The sequence below is a fragment of the Diplotaxodon limnothrissa genome, linkage group LG11 (genome assembly GCF_057381915.1).
Source record: "Diplotaxodon limnothrissa isolate DT_005_m linkage group LG11, D_limnothrissa_male_GT1.1, whole genome shotgun sequence".
NCBI lineage: Eukaryota > Metazoa > Chordata > Actinopteri > Cichliformes > Cichlidae > Diplotaxodon > Diplotaxodon limnothrissa.
The window spans coordinates 14,949,171-14,969,097 of record NC_140606.1 but is presented as its reverse complement, the minus strand read 5'-3'; the positions used below and the strand labels follow the sequence as shown (position 1 = coordinate 14,969,097).

The 19,927-nt window shown below is 42.3% G+C and overlaps 3 protein-coding genes across 4 annotated transcripts; 2 read left to right on the top strand and 1 right to left on the bottom strand.

Moving 5' to 3' along the window:
* The first annotated feature begins 9,316 nt into the window (after nucleotides 1-9,316).
* echdc1 (enoyl CoA hydratase domain containing 1) lies at nucleotides 9,317-13,175 on the top strand. Its single transcript, XM_085365181.1, has 7 exons — nucleotides 9,317-9,333; nucleotides 10,499-10,570; nucleotides 11,489-11,664; nucleotides 11,782-11,924; nucleotides 12,030-12,082; nucleotides 12,219-12,299; nucleotides 12,388-13,175. The coding sequence occupies exons 2-7, from the start codon at nucleotides 10,506-10,508 to the stop codon at nucleotides 12,803-12,805; spliced, it is 936 nt and encodes a 311-aa protein (XP_085221307.1). The 5' UTR covers nucleotides 9,317-9,333; nucleotides 10,499-10,505; the 3' UTR covers nucleotides 12,806-13,175.
* A 900-nt stretch (nucleotides 13,176-14,075) lies between these two features.
* Nucleotides 14,076-17,961, bottom strand: LOC146622498 (E3 ubiquitin-protein ligase rnf146-like). Of its 2 annotated transcripts, none has more exons than XM_085365179.1 (3): nucleotides 17,830-17,961; nucleotides 17,117-17,175; nucleotides 14,076-16,754 (listed from the first exon to the last, which is right to left on the bottom strand). In XM_085365179.1, the coding sequence occupies exon 3, from the start codon at nucleotides 16,743-16,745 to the stop codon at nucleotides 15,585-15,587; it is 1,161 nt and encodes a 386-aa protein (XP_085221305.1). In that variant the 5' UTR covers nucleotides 16,746-16,754; nucleotides 17,117-17,175; nucleotides 17,830-17,961; the 3' UTR covers nucleotides 14,076-15,584. The 2 variants fall into 2 exon arrangements, with proteins under 2 accessions (XP_085221305.1, XP_085221306.1); XM_085365180.1 differs by having other exon boundaries at nucleotides 17,835-17,961.
* A 59-nt stretch (nucleotides 17,962-18,020) lies between these two features.
* Nucleotides 18,021-19,578, top strand: mdh2 (malate dehydrogenase 2, NAD (mitochondrial)). Its single transcript, XM_085366242.1, has one exon. It carries the CDS (start codon nucleotides 18,143-18,145, stop codon nucleotides 19,154-19,156), a length of 1,014 nt encoding a protein of 337 aa, XP_085222368.1. The 5' UTR covers nucleotides 18,021-18,142; the 3' UTR covers nucleotides 19,157-19,578.
* The last annotated feature ends 349 nt before the right edge of the window (nucleotides 19,579-19,927 follow it).

Sequence of the window (19,927 nt, the reverse complement as noted above, 5' to 3'; positions counted from 1 at the left end):
AAGAAGGTCCTGAGTTCAATTCAACCATCAGGCCGGGGTCTTTCTGTGTGGAGTTTGCATGTTCTCCCCGTGTTTGCGTGGGTTTTCCCCGGGTACTCCGGTTTCCTCCCACAGTCCAAAGACATGCAGCTTGTGGGGGATAGGTTAATTGGTTAATCAAAATTGCCCATAGGTGTGAATGTGCGAGTGAATGTGAATGCCAATGGTTGTCTGTCCCTGTGTGTTGGCCCTGCGACAGACTGGCAACCTGTCCAAGGTGTACCCTGCCTCTCGCCCTATGACAGCTGGGATAGGCTTCAGCGCCCCCCGCAACCCTGAAAAGGATGAGCGGAAGCGAATGGGTGGAAATATGTATAAGCAATGACTTATAACAACAGTTGCCTTGTGGCACTATATGTTGCAAATTAAAGACTCCACAATATTAGAGAGAAAAACCCAACAATCACAAAATCCCCTGTGAGTAAACTCATGATGATGGCGGGGAGGAACAACCCCCTTTTAACAGGGGGTTGTTCTTCATCCTCCCCTGAGTCTGACACAACCAGAGGCAGTAAAGGGTGGGCATTTGTGACTGGCAGGTGGTGAGGGTAAGAAGAAGAGAAAAAAGAAGATCATAGGTAGATAAGGTCAAAACACAAACTACAGGAGAGGGCAGACATTGAGTAATTTATTTCTCAGCAATCAACCCATGCCTGATTCCCAGGCTGCATGTGTCTTCAAACCTTATCCTTTCACTATGAACAATAATTTAGTACATTTTGGACATTGGTCAGACTTTGCGCATAAATATTTATGTGAGAGAAATCAAGTCACAGTGCATGACGTTTCAGCTCACAGAAATGAAGCACCAGAATCAAACGACTGTCTGGCTCCAGTTGCTTCAATCTTGCCGGCCAAGATCTTTGGTAACACTGTGATCTCTTCCTGTGAGTGCAGAGCAACGTGACATGTGGAACTGTCTGTCTGACACTAGACACTATAATGTCAATGTGTAAGCACTTCTGTTCCCACCTTTTCTTTTTGCAGTTTTTCCCCACATTCCTTTCTGTAAATATGTTTCCATCACATGGAGTAAATATGCATTTTTGTGTTTATTTTTTTCCTTGCCTAAACACAAAAACATGAAAAGTACCATGCTATTTATGAATGTCAAGGCTCTGTTTGGTGAATGCATTAGTTATGCAACTTCACACACACTCACACACCCTGAAACCTTGCACTCTAGGCTGACTGAAATAACAGGTGCGACAATGTTGTGGTGCCAGAAATCCTACCAGGGGCTGATATAAATATAAATATTGTCATTCTCTTCTGACCTGCCCAGTCTAGGACCATATTGGCTGTCTGACCTGTTTTACTATGTCAAGGTTGGGCAAGAGTGCACACTTGTGCTATCCTGTAGTCAGATCTGGAGGTTTCCAGATGCTAAAACCATTATATAACCAGTGCTCTTTATCCTGTTGCTGATTAAAATAACACTGAGGGAAAGAATTTAGAGAACAATCTGTATTTCATCAAGGAGGCAAAGAATGATAACACTTAAAATTACCGTCACCAAGTGTTGACACATGAGCTATAAGAGACTACTGGTTATTCTTGTAATAGTTAATGGAAAATTGTCTTTAGCAAGCCTTTATTTGTAATGTCATTAGTGAAAGATCAGAAAGATAAATATCAGAATTTTAATACTGACCAGCAGTTTCACGGCCAGGTGAGGCCTGCTTCCTTGTTTTTTTTTTTTACTGACAAATGAAGTAGACATAATATCTGAGGTTAAGTCACATGAGTGTAGTTTATACCTTTTAACTTAATTTTAAATATGAGATCTAAAGAGATCTACCTGCGAGTGAGAGGTTTATAATTAGGCTGAAAATGCCAAATAAACCTATGAGAGAGATAGCAGAAACTCAATTTGGTGCATCGTTAAAAAGAAGGAATGCAATGACCAGCTCAGCAAGAGGCCTGGAAGACCAAAGAAGAATACTTAAGTGCATAAAGAAAGTATTATTTCAGTGGATAAGAAAAACAACTTTACAGCATCTAACCAAGTCTTGAGGAGGCAGGTGCATCACTGCCAAAGTCTGCAAGAAAGAGACATCCCCTTGCAAATTGTTGACAACAAGGTGCAAACCAGTGATTTCACTCAATTAGACTTAGCCTGCTGGAGGCAACATTATTCTGTATGGGTATAGCAGCCAGTGGAACCAGGTCACAAGCGTTTATTAATGATTGATGAAAGTCAGAATTCTGAGAGTAAACTTTTTTCTCAGAATTCTGACTTTAATATCAGAATTCCGACTTTGATCACAGAATTCAGATTTTTTTCTCAGAATTCTTTTTGCCCCCTTAGAATTCTGACTTTTCTTTTCTCAGAATTCTGTGATTAAAGTCAGAATTCTGAGATTACGGTTCTGACCTTAAAGTCAGAATTCTGAGAAAAAAGAATTCTGATTTTTTTCTCTCAGAATTCTGACTTTAATCACAGAATTCTGACTTTAATCTCAGAATTGTGACTTTACTCTCAGAATTCTGAGATTACAGTTCTGAGATTAAAGTTAGAATTCTGAGATTAAAGTCAGAATTCTGAGGGAAAAAAGTCAGAATTCTGACTTTAATCTCAGAATTCTGATTTTTTTTTTTCAGAATCCTGAGATTAAAGTCAGAATTCTGAGAGTAAGGTCAGAATTCCAACTTTTTTTCTCAGAATTCTGACTTTAATCACAGAATTGTGACTTTACTCTCAGAATTCTGAGATTACAGTTCTGAGATTAAAGTTAGAATTCTGAGATTAAAGTCAGAATTTTGAGAAAAAAGAATTCTGAGAAAAAACAGTCAGAATTCTGAGATTAAAGTCAGAATTCTGAGGGAAAAAAAAGTCTGAATTCTGACTTTAATCTCAGAATTCTGGAAAAGAAAAAAAAAAAGCCCGCTCTTTTTTCTGGTGGTCCTAATCCTCTTCCGTACCATTCTCATTGAACCCCCTTCTCTGGTAAAAGAGAAAATATACACACAAATAAACAAGGCACATGATCATTCAATACACATCATCAAAAGAAGAAACCAAATAAGTATCTATCAACAAATGACCCACTTAACTTAAACCATAATAGACTTCTTTTCACTAAATCCAAAGCTTGCTTTTATCTATTTAAAAGAAAAATACAGTTGTTTCTTATAGTACAAATATAAATCAATTACATCATGTAAAACGATTAATTGTAGAGTAATCCACCCTAAAACCAGCGTGCTTATCTCCCAGAAAACCCACTGCAGTTAAATAAGACAGCTAGGTTAAACTACTTCTGACTGCTGATAGAAGTAGCAAGATGAATTGTGAAGTGTACATGGTAATACGCTCGGCTCAGATTCAGCCCAATGCTGCAAAAATCAGATAGAGCTTCAGTTAGTAAATGGAAAATCAAAGCATACTTTAAAGCAACCCAAGGTTTTCTCAAGGCAAAGAAATTGGATATTCTTCAGTGGCCAAGTCAATTTGATATCAACAGCACATGCTTTTCCATTATTAAATACAAAACTGAATGCAGACAGACGCACCACAAACAAGCAGAAACTGAAGGTGGCTGCAGTAAAGAACTAGCAGAGCAACTCGAGCGAGAAAATGCAGCATTTGTTCTAGACGTCAGGCACACCTTGCCTGCAAAGTTTTTTCATCCAAGTAGTAAAAAGGTTGTTTGTCCAAAATTTGTCCAAAGATTTTTGTAAAACTCATTGAAATAAAGATGAAAGCCTGCACTTCAGCCACATATTGAACACTGTGAACATTAAGCATGTCCGAAAAAAATAACTCAGTATTTCTTAATTGAGAAATTTGTGAGTTGTAAAGAATGTAGTCTGCATAAAAATTGGTTCATAATGTGTTGTTTCAAGTGCATGGTACACATTACAATAGGTGTCTTTTTGTCTGCCAGTGTTTCAGTTGCATCTTGAATGGTCACGTCCCTGTTGCTGCCTCCACTGAAGTGTATCCACAGCCTTACCAGAGTCTCCTGGCACTCTGCCGTCCACCCCCACAGACCTCTAAGCACTCCTCACAGGAAACCTCTGGGCCCCAGAGAACCTCTGGCACCTGCAAACCTGCCATTCTTTGTGCTCTGAAATAGACCCTTACAGGCTCTTATCTCAGTGTAGCTGAGATGTTGCTCACCCTATTGGACCCCCTATTAAAGGGGATTGTGCTCTATATGTGGACAAAAAACAAACACATATTTTAAGGATATTGTCGGTCAGATTTCCAGGAATTGTACTTAAATCAATGTAATGTCCTCTGAGTGTGTATGTGTGTGTGAATGTGTGCCTGTGTGTGTGTTTCCTTATCTTGATGTGTTGGTATAGAGCCATGCTGACTGCGGCACATTCCCCGACTTCCTGTGGAGCCCCAGACAGCTGCATATTGATCAGTACACTGATGCATCAGTTTGAAGGCCACATACAGTAAACACACGGCCACACACTGAAACACACACAGACATACAGGGCATGCAACAGCATTTGTGCATGCATATAGGCAGATGTGAGAAATGCATCCCTGCCTTTCTCCCATTAGTGAGGCTGTAATTTCAGACAGCCTTCCATTATCAGTCCGTGGCTGCATCACTGATATCCAGATGGATAATAAAACAGGCTAAAAGGGCTGAACAGACAGTGACTGAAAGTAGATGAGCACAGTTTGAAAGATGGAAGATACCACACCAGGCTGCTTGTTTATCACACACTACAGAGAGACCAATGCATATGCAAACTGCACAAAGCCACGATGTCCTTTAGGTTCTGCACTTCACACAGTGATATTTATGGACAGGTTGCAGGTTAGCTGACCAAGCTTAATGCACTATGCAGAGCAAGAAAGGGAGTCAACGTGTCTGGAATGCCTTCCTGGGAAGAGTCCCACCAACATTTGAATTCCTTCCCCACTTTTAAATAGACTGGAGAGGGGTGGACTTTTAAACAGAGTTGACTCTATTGCTGCCTTGGTTACAGTGCAGTGTATCCTTGTTGATGACCTTTTTACGTTTGCACTATGACTGTGTCTGGCTACAATAAACCATTTAGGGGAAATTACACTTTGATCCAGACAGCTGCCGCTTGTATGTGCAAAATATTTTCCTTTGAACGGTCCTGTAAAACAGTATGCGATGACAGTTTTAAATAAGGCCACTGCTATCTGATCAGCTGTGGTTCTAGGCATGTGAACGCAACAATATTTTGACAAGTTCTTCTCAGATAACCGTTTTGTGTCAAGTGAAAAGGAATCCTCAGCAATCCGAACGAAATGAGGGGGGTATTTTTGGTTCCTCTGCTCTTTCCACAGAGATGCTATGGGCTGTGAATAGCGGTAGAGGATGTGTGGATTGAAGGGAAGGATTTATGTGTCCACTAACCACATGCCAGACCACGGGGCAGGAAGTGTCTCAGCCTCCTTCTGTTTTTGGCACATATTTTCCACCTTTTCCTTCACCAACTCTTGCTATTTACAGTAAATTATCCTCTCATTCTTATTTATTTATGATTATTCACTCTCTGCAAGCCCATGATTTCTAACTCTTACTCAACCTTCTCTCCTTTCTCCTTCAAATGATGATAAGACTGGGCAAATCTTTACAAACCTCAGTTTTTTCATTGTTGCTGTGACTGTTGCTGTGAAAAAAATGTAATGAATTGTCTTAAAGATGTATTTAAAGGTAATCCTTGGACAGTACTGTGATCTCAGACACATTTTTGTCTATCGCTCACAAAGGTTTTATGTTTTTTGTGAAGCAAATAGTTCCTTAGACAAAGCACATATCATAAATTCACTGGGAACCAAAATACATTCAAAACCAAATAAATATGTAAATATATCAGAATCAGAATCAGAATCAGAATACTTTATTGATCCCTGGGGGAAATTATTTTTTGTTACAGTGCTCCATTTTAAACCAACATTAAGACAAGACAGACAATACGCTAACTAAGAATAGTACAATATATACATATATATACATACATACATACATAAGTCACTTATAAATAAATATTTGGAAAAGAAACATGTGTAGTTGTAGCAGCAAACAGTGTGTTAAGTGGATGCGTTGTACAGGGAGATGGCCACAGGCAGGAATGATTTCCTGTGTCGTTCAGTGGTGCTTTTCGGTAATCTCAGTCTCTCACTGAACGAGCTCCTGTGACTGACCAACATGTCATGGAGTGGGTGGGAGGTGTTATCCAACATTGTCTTTATCTTGGACAGCATCCGCCTCTCCGACACCACCTTGAGGGAGTCCAGCTCCATCCCCACAACATTGCTGGCCTTACGGATCAGTTTATTAAGTCTGTTGGCATCTGCGACCCTCAGCCTGCTCCCCCAGCATGCAACAGCATAGAGGATCGCACTGGCCACCACAGACTCATAGAAAATCCTCAGCATTTTCTGGCAGATGTTGAAGGACCTCAGTCGCCTCAAAAAATAGAGACGACTCTGGCCCTTCCTGTAAAGTGCTGTGGTGTTTGTAGCCCAGTCCAGTTTATTGTCAATGTGTACTCCAAGGTATTTATAGTCCTCCACAATGTCAACACTGACCCCCTGGATTGAAACAGGGGTCAAGTGTTTCCTGGTCTTCCTGAAGTCCACGATCAGTTCCTTGGTCTTTGCCACGTTGAGCTGCAGATGATTCTGCTCACACCACGTGACAAAGGAGTCGACCACAGCCCGGTACTCTGTCTCATCATCCCTGCTGATGCATCCAACCACCGCAGAGTCATCAGAAAACTTCTGAAGATGGCAGGTCTCTGTGCAGTGGCTGAAGTCTGTGGTGTAGAGGGTGAAGAGGAAGGGGGAGAGGACAGTCCCCTGTGGTGCCCCTGTGTTGCTAATCACCTTGTCAGACACACACTGTGGGAGACGTACATATTGTGGTCTTCCTGTCAGGTAATCAACAATCCAGGACACCAGAGAAGCATCCACCTGCATCGCTGCTAACTTATCACCCAGGAGGGTCGGCCTGATGGTGTTGAAAGCACTGGAAAAGTCAAAAAACATGACCCTCACAGTGCTCGCCGGCTGGTCCAGATGGGTGTAGACACGATTGAGCAGGTAGATGATGGCGTCCTCTGTTCCGAGACGAGGCTGATAAGCGAACTGAAGGGGATCCAGATGTGGTCTTACTATGGGTCGCAGCTGGTCCAGGATGAGCCTTTCCAGGGTCTTCATGATGTGGGAGGTCAATGCCACGGGCCTGTAATCCTGGGGGCCACTGGGACGAGGCGTCTTTGGTACAGGGACGAGGCATGATGTCTTCCACATCACCGGGACCCTCTGCAGACTCAGACTCAGCATAAACAGTTTATGAAAGACTCCACACAGCTGGGGGGCACAGGCCTTGAGGACAAGGGGACTCACTCCGTCTGGTCCAGCAGACTTGCCTGAGTGAAGTCTCCTCATTTGCATCTCAACCTGGTATTGAGTGAAGGTGATGGGTGGGGGAGGGGTGTCAGGAATCTCACAGGAGGCAACATGTGAAGAGAGAGGCTGGCACAGTGGTGTGGCTCTGGATTCCAGGCTGACTGCAGGTGAGGTTGTGGGGGTGGGAGCAGACACTGTGGTGTCGAATCTATTGAAAAACAGATTCAACTCGTCGGCTCTATTCTCACCTCCCTCAGCTCCCCTGCTGTTGGTTGGCCTGAATCCAGTGATGGTCTTCATGCCCCTCCACACCTCTCTCATGCTGTTCTGCTGGAGTTTCCACTCCAGCTTCCTCCTGTAATTGTCCTTAGCCTCTCTGATCTTGTCCTTTAGTAACACCTGGACCTTCCTCACCTCCTCTTTGTTGCCCCCTCTGAAAGCCCTCTTCTTGTTGTTGAGGAGGGCTTTGATGTCCTTAGTCACCCACGGCTTGTTATTTGGGTAACAATGAACAGTCTGAGCTGGAACAATGGAGTCGGTGCAGAAAGTTATGTAGTCTGTGATACACTCAGTAAGCCCATTGATGTCCTCGGCGTGAGGCTCACAGAGTGTTTCCCAGTCGGTCACCTCGAAACAGCCCTGTAGTTCCGCTATTGCCTCCTCTGACCACCTCCTAACAGTCCTGGTGGTCACAGGTTCCCTCCTCACAATTGGCACATAGCGGGGGGTGAGGTGAATCAGGTTATGATCTGACCTACCAAGTGGGGGGAGGGAGGAGGAGCTGTATGCATCCTTGACGTTAGCATACAGTAAGTCTAAAGTTTTCTCTCCCCTGGTGGGACAGTCCACATATTGTTTGAATGTTGGTAGTGTATTGTCCAGTGATACATGGTTGAAGTCACCCGAGATCACAATAAAGGCACTCGGGTGCTGAGTCTGTAGCCGAGCTATGGCAGAGTGGATAGTGTCACATGCAGCTGTGGGGTTAGCAGAGGGGGGAACATAGACAGCCACCAAGATGACGTGAGAGAATTCCCTGGGTAAATAATACGGCCTGAGTCCAACAGCACACAGTTCAGTGTCCGGGCAACAAATCCTTTCTTTGATTGTTATGTTGGCAGGGTTACACCACCGGTTGTTAACTAAAACGAATATGCGAATAAATCGACCCCTTTGCCATTATAGTATTGCTGCTCAGGAGAAACTGAGCGGAATCTTAACCCTCATCTTGATCTTATTCCAGCCACCTATTTCATATGTTTTGCAATGCCTACTTTGTGTATACAGTTTTGGTTGTTTGACAAAATGTTGACATAGTGCTAGATTAGAAAGAATCCACTGCCATGACCTGCTCACTGGTGTCAAGTAAAGATGTTTTATACTATAAATCATCACCGGTTATAATAGGGTTTTACCATGAAAACCCACTGTACAATAGTGACAACTTTACATAGGTCATGTTATTATGAATGCCAAATGCCTGTGCCGACATGGAAATATGAGTCCTGGGTGCTTTTTGAAGGGCTGGTGTCAGTGCTACTGAATAAGGGCATGTCTGCAAAAGCCAGAGTCTCAGTGTGCAGTGTTTACAGACATGTGATAAAGAGCAGGTCTCTTTGTGCAGTCCATAGGCCTATGATGGATAACATTATAGTTCAACAATAAATTATAATTTTTTTTAAATATTGTTCAGTCTATGCACCAGCATTATATATATATATATTGTTTCTTTAAAAAAATATAAAATCTGTTTATATATTTATTTTATTTAAAAATGAACAAAAGTGCAGGAAAGGAACATGAGTATTACTCCGCCCCCTGGTGGAGGACTTAAACACCTACAGTCACACGCTGGCTATCGTATTTGTTTCCTGAGTTCTAGTTTCTAGGGGGGCAGATTTCAAAGTGACACCACCGGACTGTCATAAAGCAAGGTTGGTTTCGTGTTAAGTGTTTTATAATGGAAATAGCGACATGGTAAAATTTTATAAACGAATTTTACGGAACATATTTCATTCGTTATTAAAGCTAGAAAAGGACTGCTAACCCAGTGTATTTCATTTGCCAGCTGTGAAATGCTTCACCTCTAAACAGAACCGTATAAAATGATTTCAAAGTTTGATTCTTCGTCTGGGAATTTTATTGATAAATTGTTTACTAACTCTTTGTGTTGATACTCTTGTATCGTACTGCAGTAGTTTCAAAGATGTTTTCCTACATGTACTGTATGCCGGGCTGGTTAATACTACAGACATGTTACAGATGTCAAAAGCTCCGGTTGTTTTTGCCCATTTCATCTTAATGCTAAAAAAAAAAAAAATGCTACAATACATTTTAATGTTCCTGTTTCACAATATGTTGTGGAAAGACAGTTTATGTGGGTTTGTCTCTGTACACAAACACAGTGGGTTTTAAATCAAGCAATCAACATGTTATTAAAAAGCAGATTTTTAGCTTTAATTCAAAGACTTTTGCAAATATTTTGAATAAACTGTTTAAGAATTACAGCAATTTATACACATACACATTTACCTATTTTCAGTTTATGAAAAACATTTGTGAAATGCATTAACTGAAAGCTCAAAGTCTGAAGTGTCCATTACATATTCCCACTATGATTCTATATAAAGTGATCTGTCTAAGTTAGGGGAGAGGCAAGGTATTGATAATAAAATATGGCACTCTATCCAGTTTAATTAACAGAGGTCTCTACTTCATGATCCTTCATGGTGGCATTAAAGTGAACTACAGTTAACCAGCCGCAAGTGAAGAAGACACATTATTAAAGCATATCATTAAATCAAGCTTATTATTATATTAAATACTGATAATATGCATTGATGCCATAATAAGGTGAATAAATATATAACTCCTGTTATGTGAATCTTTAGGGCTCTTTTTATTCACTTTCACTCACACAGATAATGTGATGTGTTGCTTATTATCATCTTGCAAAGTATCCTAGTATCATTTTATCATGATACCATCAGTATTGTACCTAACGGTGTGTCGTATTGTTTGGCCACAAGTCTGAGGCAATTTCACTGAATCTAGCTAAATGCAAATATTTTCTCTCTGTGTTTCTCTGCCATCATGCAGCAGCAGGATGGTCCTCTGTGCGCTGAGGCAACAGGTCCTGAGGTGCAGCAGTCACTGCAGAACCTGGGCCAGGTGATGGAGACTAGACATCATTGCTCATCGCTATAATGGCAACAGCAAATAAAGAATGTCAACCATGCCAAGTTAAATCCATTTTACTTGTTCACGTATTAAAAATGATGAAATTCATGTTGATCCTAACATCACAATTTCAGCTAAACTGGATTATATATTTACCATTTATTTGCATCACTTAGTAACATACATCCCCCATGCTGATTTAAACAGAGGTTGTAGTTGTTGTTTTTTTTTTAAACCATTCCTTCTTCCTCTGTTTGTGAGTGTAAGCATGCAGTTTGACCTTTGAGCAACAAGAATCTATTTGGCTGCTTTGTAAAAGCTTTCTTTAAATGACTGTTATTGATATCTTAACAATCAGTATCATTAAGCTCATTTAACCTGCAGTACTCTCTGGTCATATCAGTACAATTTAATAAAACCTTATCAGCTAAAGTCCTAATAAATGGTCAATAAAGATTTGGGCCATGGATCACATGTGTTATGCAGTGTGTGTCCTGCATAACCGCTTTCTTAAAACCCTTCCATATTTTCATTAAGATTTGATATAAGAGTATAGCTAATGAATGGATATTACTGCCTGCTCTGTGCTTTTGTACTTGGAAGTATCTTTTTAAAAAGTAGACTTTTAAAGAAATAGGCTCTTAGGTAGGTAAACTTACACTAGCCTTGCACCTTACACTTAATAGGATGTGATTTAAAAAGCACTGATAGTATGCAGACATTCTGTAACTGTGTTTAAAATTATTAGAAAGTCTGAGATCTTTCATGTGTAGACCCTTGAATGACTCTGATGCCATTGGTTTGTACATTTAACATGACTAACATGTCATTTAACTTTAACGCACATATAAATAAGAATGGAGTTTAAAGACAAAAAGGCATTTATTCATCCATGAGTGTTTCTCCAAGGCTGCTGCAGAGACAGAGGAGTAGCTGTGTTTACTCCAGCATCCACGGCTTCAACCAGGATGAGATCAAAGAGAAGCTTCAGGCCTTTCATGGAGGCTCCATTGATCTGCTGAAACAGGACTCTGGCATTGCGGTGCTGACCATCAACAACCCATCTCGCATGAATGCTTTCTCTGGTAAGGTTACTTTACATTTGACGCAGACTGACAGATAAAAATTAGCCTCCCATAAATATTTGTAAGTGAAATTGCACTTTGGTTTATTGCCTTGATTATTTTTTGCCCTGCTGGCAGGCAGTATGATGATAGATCTGGAGGAAAGGGTGAGCCAGCTGGAGAACTGGCCAGAGGGCAAAGGCCTCATAGTTCAGGGTGCGGCTGAAACGTTCTGCTCTGGGTCTGACCTTAACGCTGTCCGAGCAATATCTAACCAACAGGTAACAAAGGGGACAAATTCTTTACTGCATTCATGTCTATCTTGGTGTGACTGTCTGGATTCCTCTTACTGAAGATGCCTAAATGATGCTTTTCTTGTCTCATAGGATGGGATGAAGATGTGTATGTTCATGCAGAATGCTCTTACGAGGCTGCTCAGGTAAGGACTCTAGTTTTCCTCTCTAGTGCTTTTTTGCAAACTACAACCGTTACCTTTATGCGCTTAAAGGGGTCTTAGTTTAGTTTTTATATAATGTGCACCACAGTATGCTTACAGGAGCATTTTCTTAGTGTAGGCTCCCCCTGATCTCTGTTGCTCTGGTGGAAGGGAGAGCATTGGGAGGCGGTGCAGAACTCACGACTGCCTGCGATTTCAGGTAACGCTCCTGAGAAGTTTCCGTTACATAACAGCATTTTATCCAAAAGCTAATAATCTAGCATGCGTATGTTATTCCTTTCTCGCAGATTAATGGAGGCAGGCAGCGTGATCCAGTTTGTCCATAAACACATGGGTCTGGTCCCAGGCTGGGGCGGTGCTGCCCGACTTGTCCACTTGGTTGGAAGCCAGAACGCACTGAAGTTGCTTGGCGGGGCTGTAAAAGTGGATCCCGAGCTTGGCGTAAACATTGGACTGGTGGATGGAGTCCTGGAAGGCCATCAGAAAACAGAAGGTGCTGCCCCTCTCCTGCAGCAGGCTGAAAACTGGCTCAGTCGCTACACAAAGGGACCTGCCCCAGTGATCCAAGCTGTGAAGAAGGTGGTGCTGTCAGGCAGAGAGCTTCCTTTGTCTGAAGCTCTGAGGACTGAGAAGGACATATTTGGGACGGTGTGGGGCGCTCCGGCTAACCTGGAGGCCCTGGCGAGCAAGTCCAAACACAAATGACTTTTGTGGAAACTAATTTTAGGGGACTAAAGTTATATATTTGTTTTGATTGAGTACTTTTACTAGGTGCATCTGTTCAAGTGCAGTGATAGTGAGAGATGAGTCATTGCACAGTGCTGTGGTTGTGATTCTTGTTGCATCTCTTTGACTTTATGCCTACAAGTTTAGATGTTAAGAAGCAAAAACACCCACTGAAGCTTCCTTTTTTAATGTTGTATACAGAACTTCCAGGTAAAGTAAATAAATACAAATCTGGATTATGCATCTGCCCCTTTGCTAAAAATACAGCATCTGTGGTGCACTGTCAAGTCATAAGAAATGTAGTATCATTCCCACTGTGGAGACTGAAATTATTGTGATTTGTTTACACTGGTGTCCTTGATAGTAACAGTGAACATGCTGTATGATCCTGTTGTGTTAGGGATTTAATTTTCTAAACCCTTTCAGTGCCAATTCAGCAGATAAACAGTCTGTATCCTCCAGCTCCTCTGACTATGCAATTATGGAAATGATTAGATCACTCCAGGCTGATTAACACTGAAGCAGTCAAGACAATGAGGTATAATCAGCATGAGAAAGACTCATCTTTCTGTAGGACAGAGAAACACTGCAGTAGTTTATATCTTACTTGTAGTTTATATCAGCTGATTCTTCAGATTTCCTCAGTGTCCATGTCGCTGTGGCCTATTAGGAAAACCTTGGCTGTAGGAATGTTTTCCGAGTGGGTATCGCTGCTTTGCGCAGTAGCTCTCATCTTCTGCATTAGGAACATTCAAAATTCTGAAGCGCTGGGCCAATTAAGCATTTCAGCCAATCATAGTAAATATCATAAGTTGTACCCCCCCTGAGTGTGTTGTTCATTTTTCAGTAACCCGCAGAGCAAATAAGGCTCTGTAAAAAGTACAAATGTTCAAGGACTGCAATGGAAAAAGACAGGTCCCTGGAGCTTGCTGAGCTTGTACCCCCTGTTCCCCTTCCAAAGGTCATGTTTCCTGGCAAGACAACCAGCTGGAGTGTTACTGTCTGCTGTGGTCAGAATACCAAACACCACGGATGTGAGTGAAGGGAAGCCAAATACTTGGTGTAGAGAAAAGGTGGATGAAATGTTACGTAAAGTGTCCCAATTGATTGCGCTACTTTTAAAATCAGGATGGAAATATTTTCCCAGACTATGCACTGTCAGAGACGCCAAAACAACAAAATACAGTCTCCAAACAGAGCGAAATAACTTCTGGATGTTGAAATGACACTTTATTCTTAAATTACGAACCATAAAACAAACAAAAAGGTTACTAAGCAAAAAAAAAAGGTTACACAATGATTTATTCTTCCAAATGGAAAGTTTAAAACTGAGCCGATGACTGAGGCATGTAAGAAATAGAAAACCAATGCAACTTGAAACTTCTGCAGGATGACCAATAGCAATGGTATAGATTTGTTCTCTTACTCCCCCAGACATAATATATAAGAGGGTTTACAACCATAAGAAATGCACAAACACAAAATTAAAACATTTACTCAAACTGAAAACATCAATTCTCCACATCCTGCCAACCAGTAGTGTTTAAGTAACTCTCTCTTCAAACACGCACAGATTAGAATACACATTTATTGAGAATACTTTAATCTGGGACACTAACATGGAAGCTTCAGAGGCATCAGCAGCTTTAAAGGCACAATGCTGCTACTCCACAGTAAAATGCCAATTCTTCAAAGCTGGGAAAAGTTTTACACATTCATTAAAACATCTTAGTTGTCATAAAACTGCAGGCGAAATCAAACACAAAATCTTGGCATATAGCCAGATAACCTCAGGTTTCCAGATATTCTAGGTTGCTAATCATTAAGTGTCAAATTTACAATCCCATACAGTTTAAGAGCATCGTGTTGAAAATGTTTCCGTTCTTCATCATGAACAAACTATATTCTTTCTTTTCAAACCACAATTAGCTCTGAAATGAAAGACACTTCGAAAAAGTTCAGTTAAATTAAAACTTTAAGAAAATGCTTCATAATTAGTTAAATGTGAAGGAGACTGTTGAAGTAAGGTGGAGGCTAGGAATAAGGTATTAAGGGTTAAATTCTCTGCACGAGTAGGCAGATGACTTGAGCTCTAATGAGCTCATTTCTGCGTGCTATGTTAGCTGAGAGAGTTAAGTGCAGATGACCAGAATGCAGCCGTTCATAATGGCTGAGTTCCAAAATCCCATTATGCCTTCTTTCACTGGAAGTCACAAATCTGACTGGGGCTAACACTCTGCCCCCCCTCTGGGTGTTAGCTAATAAATGTAAACAGGTAGGTAGGTTTGGCCGAAGTCACTTTTAACTTCCACTTGCCTGCAATTTGAAAAAAGCAAACTTTATACACCTGCAGCCAGTAGTGCACAGACTGATTACAGCCAACTCTGTTGCACCTCCCTCAAATGATGTGCTGAACAGAAAACGCTGTGTATTCATCTGTTTACCAAGCTGTACCTTCTCTCTCTCAGAATGAGAACACTCAGTTCCAGAACATGAAAACAAACTTCTGCTGACTCTGTATTTTTGTGATGAGACTGTTAGAATCACGCAGATACCTCCAGATCATTGTGCTCCCAGAATGGGGCATACAAATAGAGGAAAACGTGGTTCTGTTTATTACTGGATGTGTAGTGCATCATTTCTCCTGCAGAAAGTATTCCACCCCCATTTGATCTGTGACCAAGTGAACGACAGCATAAAGCGAGGAACAAATTAATGAGGAACACAGCCATTTGGTGATAATATATTAATGATCGCTTCACACCTCAGTCACTGTACACTGGCCATCAGGCATTCTGGACCTTCCACTGCTACTGGATGAGGGAGACGGGGAGGCAGACTCTGAATGAGGAGGGGCTCTGTTCTCTGGATTCAGTCTTTGTCTCCTTGGCCTACCCTCCCGCGGCTCCACACGCTCTCCATCTCCCCCGTTCTCTTCTTCATCCTCCTCATCCTCATCATCACTCCAATCTCCAGAGCCAGACTCATCTACAGAGGTGTGAGGGTCAGAGGACCTGGAAGGTGAGGCCTCCTCCTCCTCATCTTCCTCTCCTTCCCCAGCCTCAGACCGCTCATGAGAAGGTGTGGGCCTGGGGCTGATTTGCAGCTGGGAGAGAGCATCCTCCAGAGGGGGGCTAGTACTGGGGCCTGGCTGACCACCGAGGGAAGTGGGAGGTCTGGCAGGAGCTGAAGGGGCTGATACAGTAGAAGAGATACCTGTAACCTGTTGCTGTATATTTGTTAGTGTGGTATCAGCCCCATCAGCAGAGTTCTCTCTACTTGTAGCCCCCACGGCCCCACTAACACCCTCAGTGTCCAATCGCAGTCCTGCCACCCCCTTCTTGGGAATGTCTAAAACGTCTCTTTTCATCTTACGTCTGCGACCGTGCTCATTACGCCTATACTGCACCATGTTCTCCAGGTCAGCTACATACAAAAAACCAGCAATGAGCATTTCGGCTGTCTTCTTACCCTTGGAGAAAGCGTCCTCCAGCTCACGGCTGGTTCGCTCATCATACTGCCACCAACCATTACGCCCCTCATAATACCAAGCGTGATCACTCGCTGCCCCACCTCGACCTCCTGCTGATGCTTTCAGCTCCTCTGGAGAGAGAAGTGTAGGCCTTTCCAGGAAGTCATCAGGTACTTCTTGTCTACAGAGAGCACATCGTTTGCTCTGCCAAGATGCTCCCTTTACACACAGGAAACAGAAGACGTGATGGCATGGCAGTTGGACTGGGTGGACGCAGCTCTGCAGACAGATGGCACACTCAGGAACTGATAGAGCTGGGGATGAGTTGCTGGAGCCAGAGCACGATGATTCTGCACTGTTCCCACTTCCACCACCACTGTTGCTGCCTTTCTTGCTGGATGGGAGTGAGCTAACAGAGTGGTCTACCTCTCCACAACTAGCCATCATGAGGAAGTACTGAAAAAAAACCCACAAGAAATATCATAAAGGAAAATGTTACAATGAATGTGTTCTACCCATTTGTTTATTAGTAGTGTTAATTTCAATACAGATGTATATTGTGTGAAATTATTAATATTACTGGAGATATTATTCTGTGGCTATCATGCCTAGGTAAATGAATATATCTTTCAATGAAATGGACACTATGCAGCTGATTTTTCTTTTATTTTTATTGCTGTCATGACTTCACTTAACACAATGTTACTGTCACAAATTAGCAAACAAATAAAAGGCTAAATAAAACCAGCTTTTAATGTTGTCTAAAGGCACACTGGTACCATCACAAAATTCAAATACACTATCCATTTTGGACTTACTGGAATGAGCTTAGTGCTGATGTATCATCAGGAGAGCTGTTCGACCTTGAAACTTGCCACTGTCAAAACGAAAAGAGAAGTGAGTGAAAATGTGTTTCATCTTAAAATACATACAACTGTTCGGTACAATAACAAGCCATTTCTTATATGCATACATTTCCTCCCAATCAAACCCTTCAGCTCTGGCGTTAAAACCGATTACTTACAGGTTGGGATTAATTCACTAGTTATAAGTGAAACCTAAGAGGTTACTGTGTGTGATACAAAAGGCTGCTCAGTTACCTCACAACAATCAGTGAACTGTGCTTTGTGACTTAAACCTTCTATCGTTAAAGCAGGGCTAGTGACAAGCACATTATTTAATTAAATTTAACGGCTAACGATGTGATGGTTATAATACTCACAATAACTATTAATAGTATATATAAAAACTTGTCTGGCTGATTACCCAGCAGCTGGTCAAACAGTACCGTTTTACTTGTAAAACGAGTCGAACAATAACGACACAGAGGCTTTTCTCGACTGACAAAGCTTCCATAACAATGAAACCTGTTGTAGTTAGCTAGCCCTGGCTAATCTGACGGCAGCATTGTGACTCCAGCAAATAGACGGCGTTCATTTGATGGCGCTAGCTTATTTTAGCAGGGGCGACATAAAGAGTCAGAAGACGTGTTTTTCTCACGACACAAACACCGCAACGACCGTACACGTACCGTACCGCTGTGTTGAGCTGGTTTTCGTTACAATTCTTTTGATGGTACTAATGTCCAATTCTAATTTGCCCACTTCTGCTGTTCACTGGCTTTGTTTTCCTACGAAAAAGAAGCTGAGACAAAGACGACGACGCAGCCGTACGAACTGACGCAAATCAGACGTAAAATCGCGCGACCATTATCTTCGACGCATGACAACTCGGTAGTCTTCCGGTTTGCTCGTGGCTAGAGGACGTTGGTGTCACGGAAGAGAGGGGCTCCGAAGGCGGTTCAATTTTCACTCATTTCAGTAGCTGAATCAACATTCAAGAAGATGTTTTCCCGTGCTGTGAGACCTACCGTTAGCCTTGTGCGGGGCTTGGCCACCTCGTCACAGAACAACGCCAAGGTGGCGGTGCTCGGGGCTTCGGGCGGCATAGGCCAGCCGCTATCGCTGCTACTCAAGAATAGCCCCCTGGTGAGCCACCTCTCCCTGTATGATATCGCTCATACACCCGGAGTGGCTGCAGACCTCAGCCACATCGAGACGAGGGCCAAGGTGACCGGCCACATAGGCCCCGACCAGCTCGGCGCTGCGCTGCAGGGTTGCGACGTTGTGGTAATTCCAGCCGGCGTGCCCAGAAAACCAGGCATGACCCGCGATGACCTTTTCAACACCAACGCCAGCATTGTGGCCACCTTGACCGATGCCTGCGCCCGCACTTGCCCTGAGGCTCTGATCTGCATTATCTCCAATCCCGTCAACTCCACCATCCCGATTACATCAGAGATAATGAAAAAGCATGGAGTGTACAACCCAAACAAAGTGTTTGGTGTCACAACCTTGGACATTGTAAGAGCTAACACCTTTGTTGCAGAGCTCAAGGGCCTGGATCCTGCTCGTGTTAATGTGCCGGTGATTGGAGGCCATGCTGGGAAGACCATCATTCCTCTCATTTCCCAGTGCACGCCTAAAGTGGAGTTCCCTGCTGACCAGCTCTCCGCCCTGACTGAAAGGATCCAGGAGGCCGGCACAGAGGTGGTCAAGGCCAAGGCTGGAGCTGGATCTGCAACCCTCTCGATGGCCTATGCTGGCGCCCGCTTCACCTTCTCCGTCCTGGACGCCATGAATGGAAAAGAGGGAGTGGTGGAGTGTTCCTTTGTCAGGTCTGAGGAGACAGAGTGCAAGTACTTCTCCACACCTATCCTTCTGGGGAAGAACGGCATCGAGAAGAACCTTGGCCTCGGCAAGTTGTCCGCCTTTGAGGAGAAGCTGGTTGCTGACGCCATCGGTGAGCTGAAGGCCTCTATCAAGAAGGGCGAGGATTTTGTCGCCAACCTGAAGTGAACAGTTGACCCCCTTAAAAAACAGCTGTGATTGAGAATTTGTTCAGTCTATTTAAAGGCATCTGGCTAAATTTCCATCTGTCAGTGTCTCCTCTGTCGTTTTTGATTTAGACTCATCTTGATTCAGATACCATCCTTTTGAACTTGGTTGTATTTGTCATGTATAATTAATGTTCTCTTCTCAAACATTGCTTTATCTTGCACTTAAGATTTGTGTACATACTGTAATGTTGTAAAGTACATTTAAATCAGAATTTCATATATTTTCATGTGCAACCCCACATTAGTGGAGACTTCTTTGCTAAATGAATGAGGAGGAAATACTGTCATGCCTGATGCAAAATGCAGTAGATGCTGCTGTTGAGCAAAAATAATCACTCCACCAATAAACAGTTTAGCTTTAGAATGTTTCTTTATTTATTTTTGCATAAAATGGCTTGAATGGGTACACCCAGATGTGACTATCCTACATTTCATATCTCATATTCGTTTACTTGTTTAAACTGACCAAATTTGGTTATGGATTATTCAAAAATGCACACAAATTTAATAACGCACTTTAATAAATTCAAGTATATTTTGCCAGAGTAGCTTCAGCTACAGAAAGATGGGCTCCCAGTATTTTCTTTTTTTTTTTTTTTTTAAAGTAAGTTTTTAAGGCCATAGCTTCTTACTACTGCAATCAGATTTAAGCCAAATGGAGAGCGTGGCATCTGTGTACTGAGTTTCACTTCCTAGTTGAGATCAGCTAATATTTGTTTGGATTGCACAA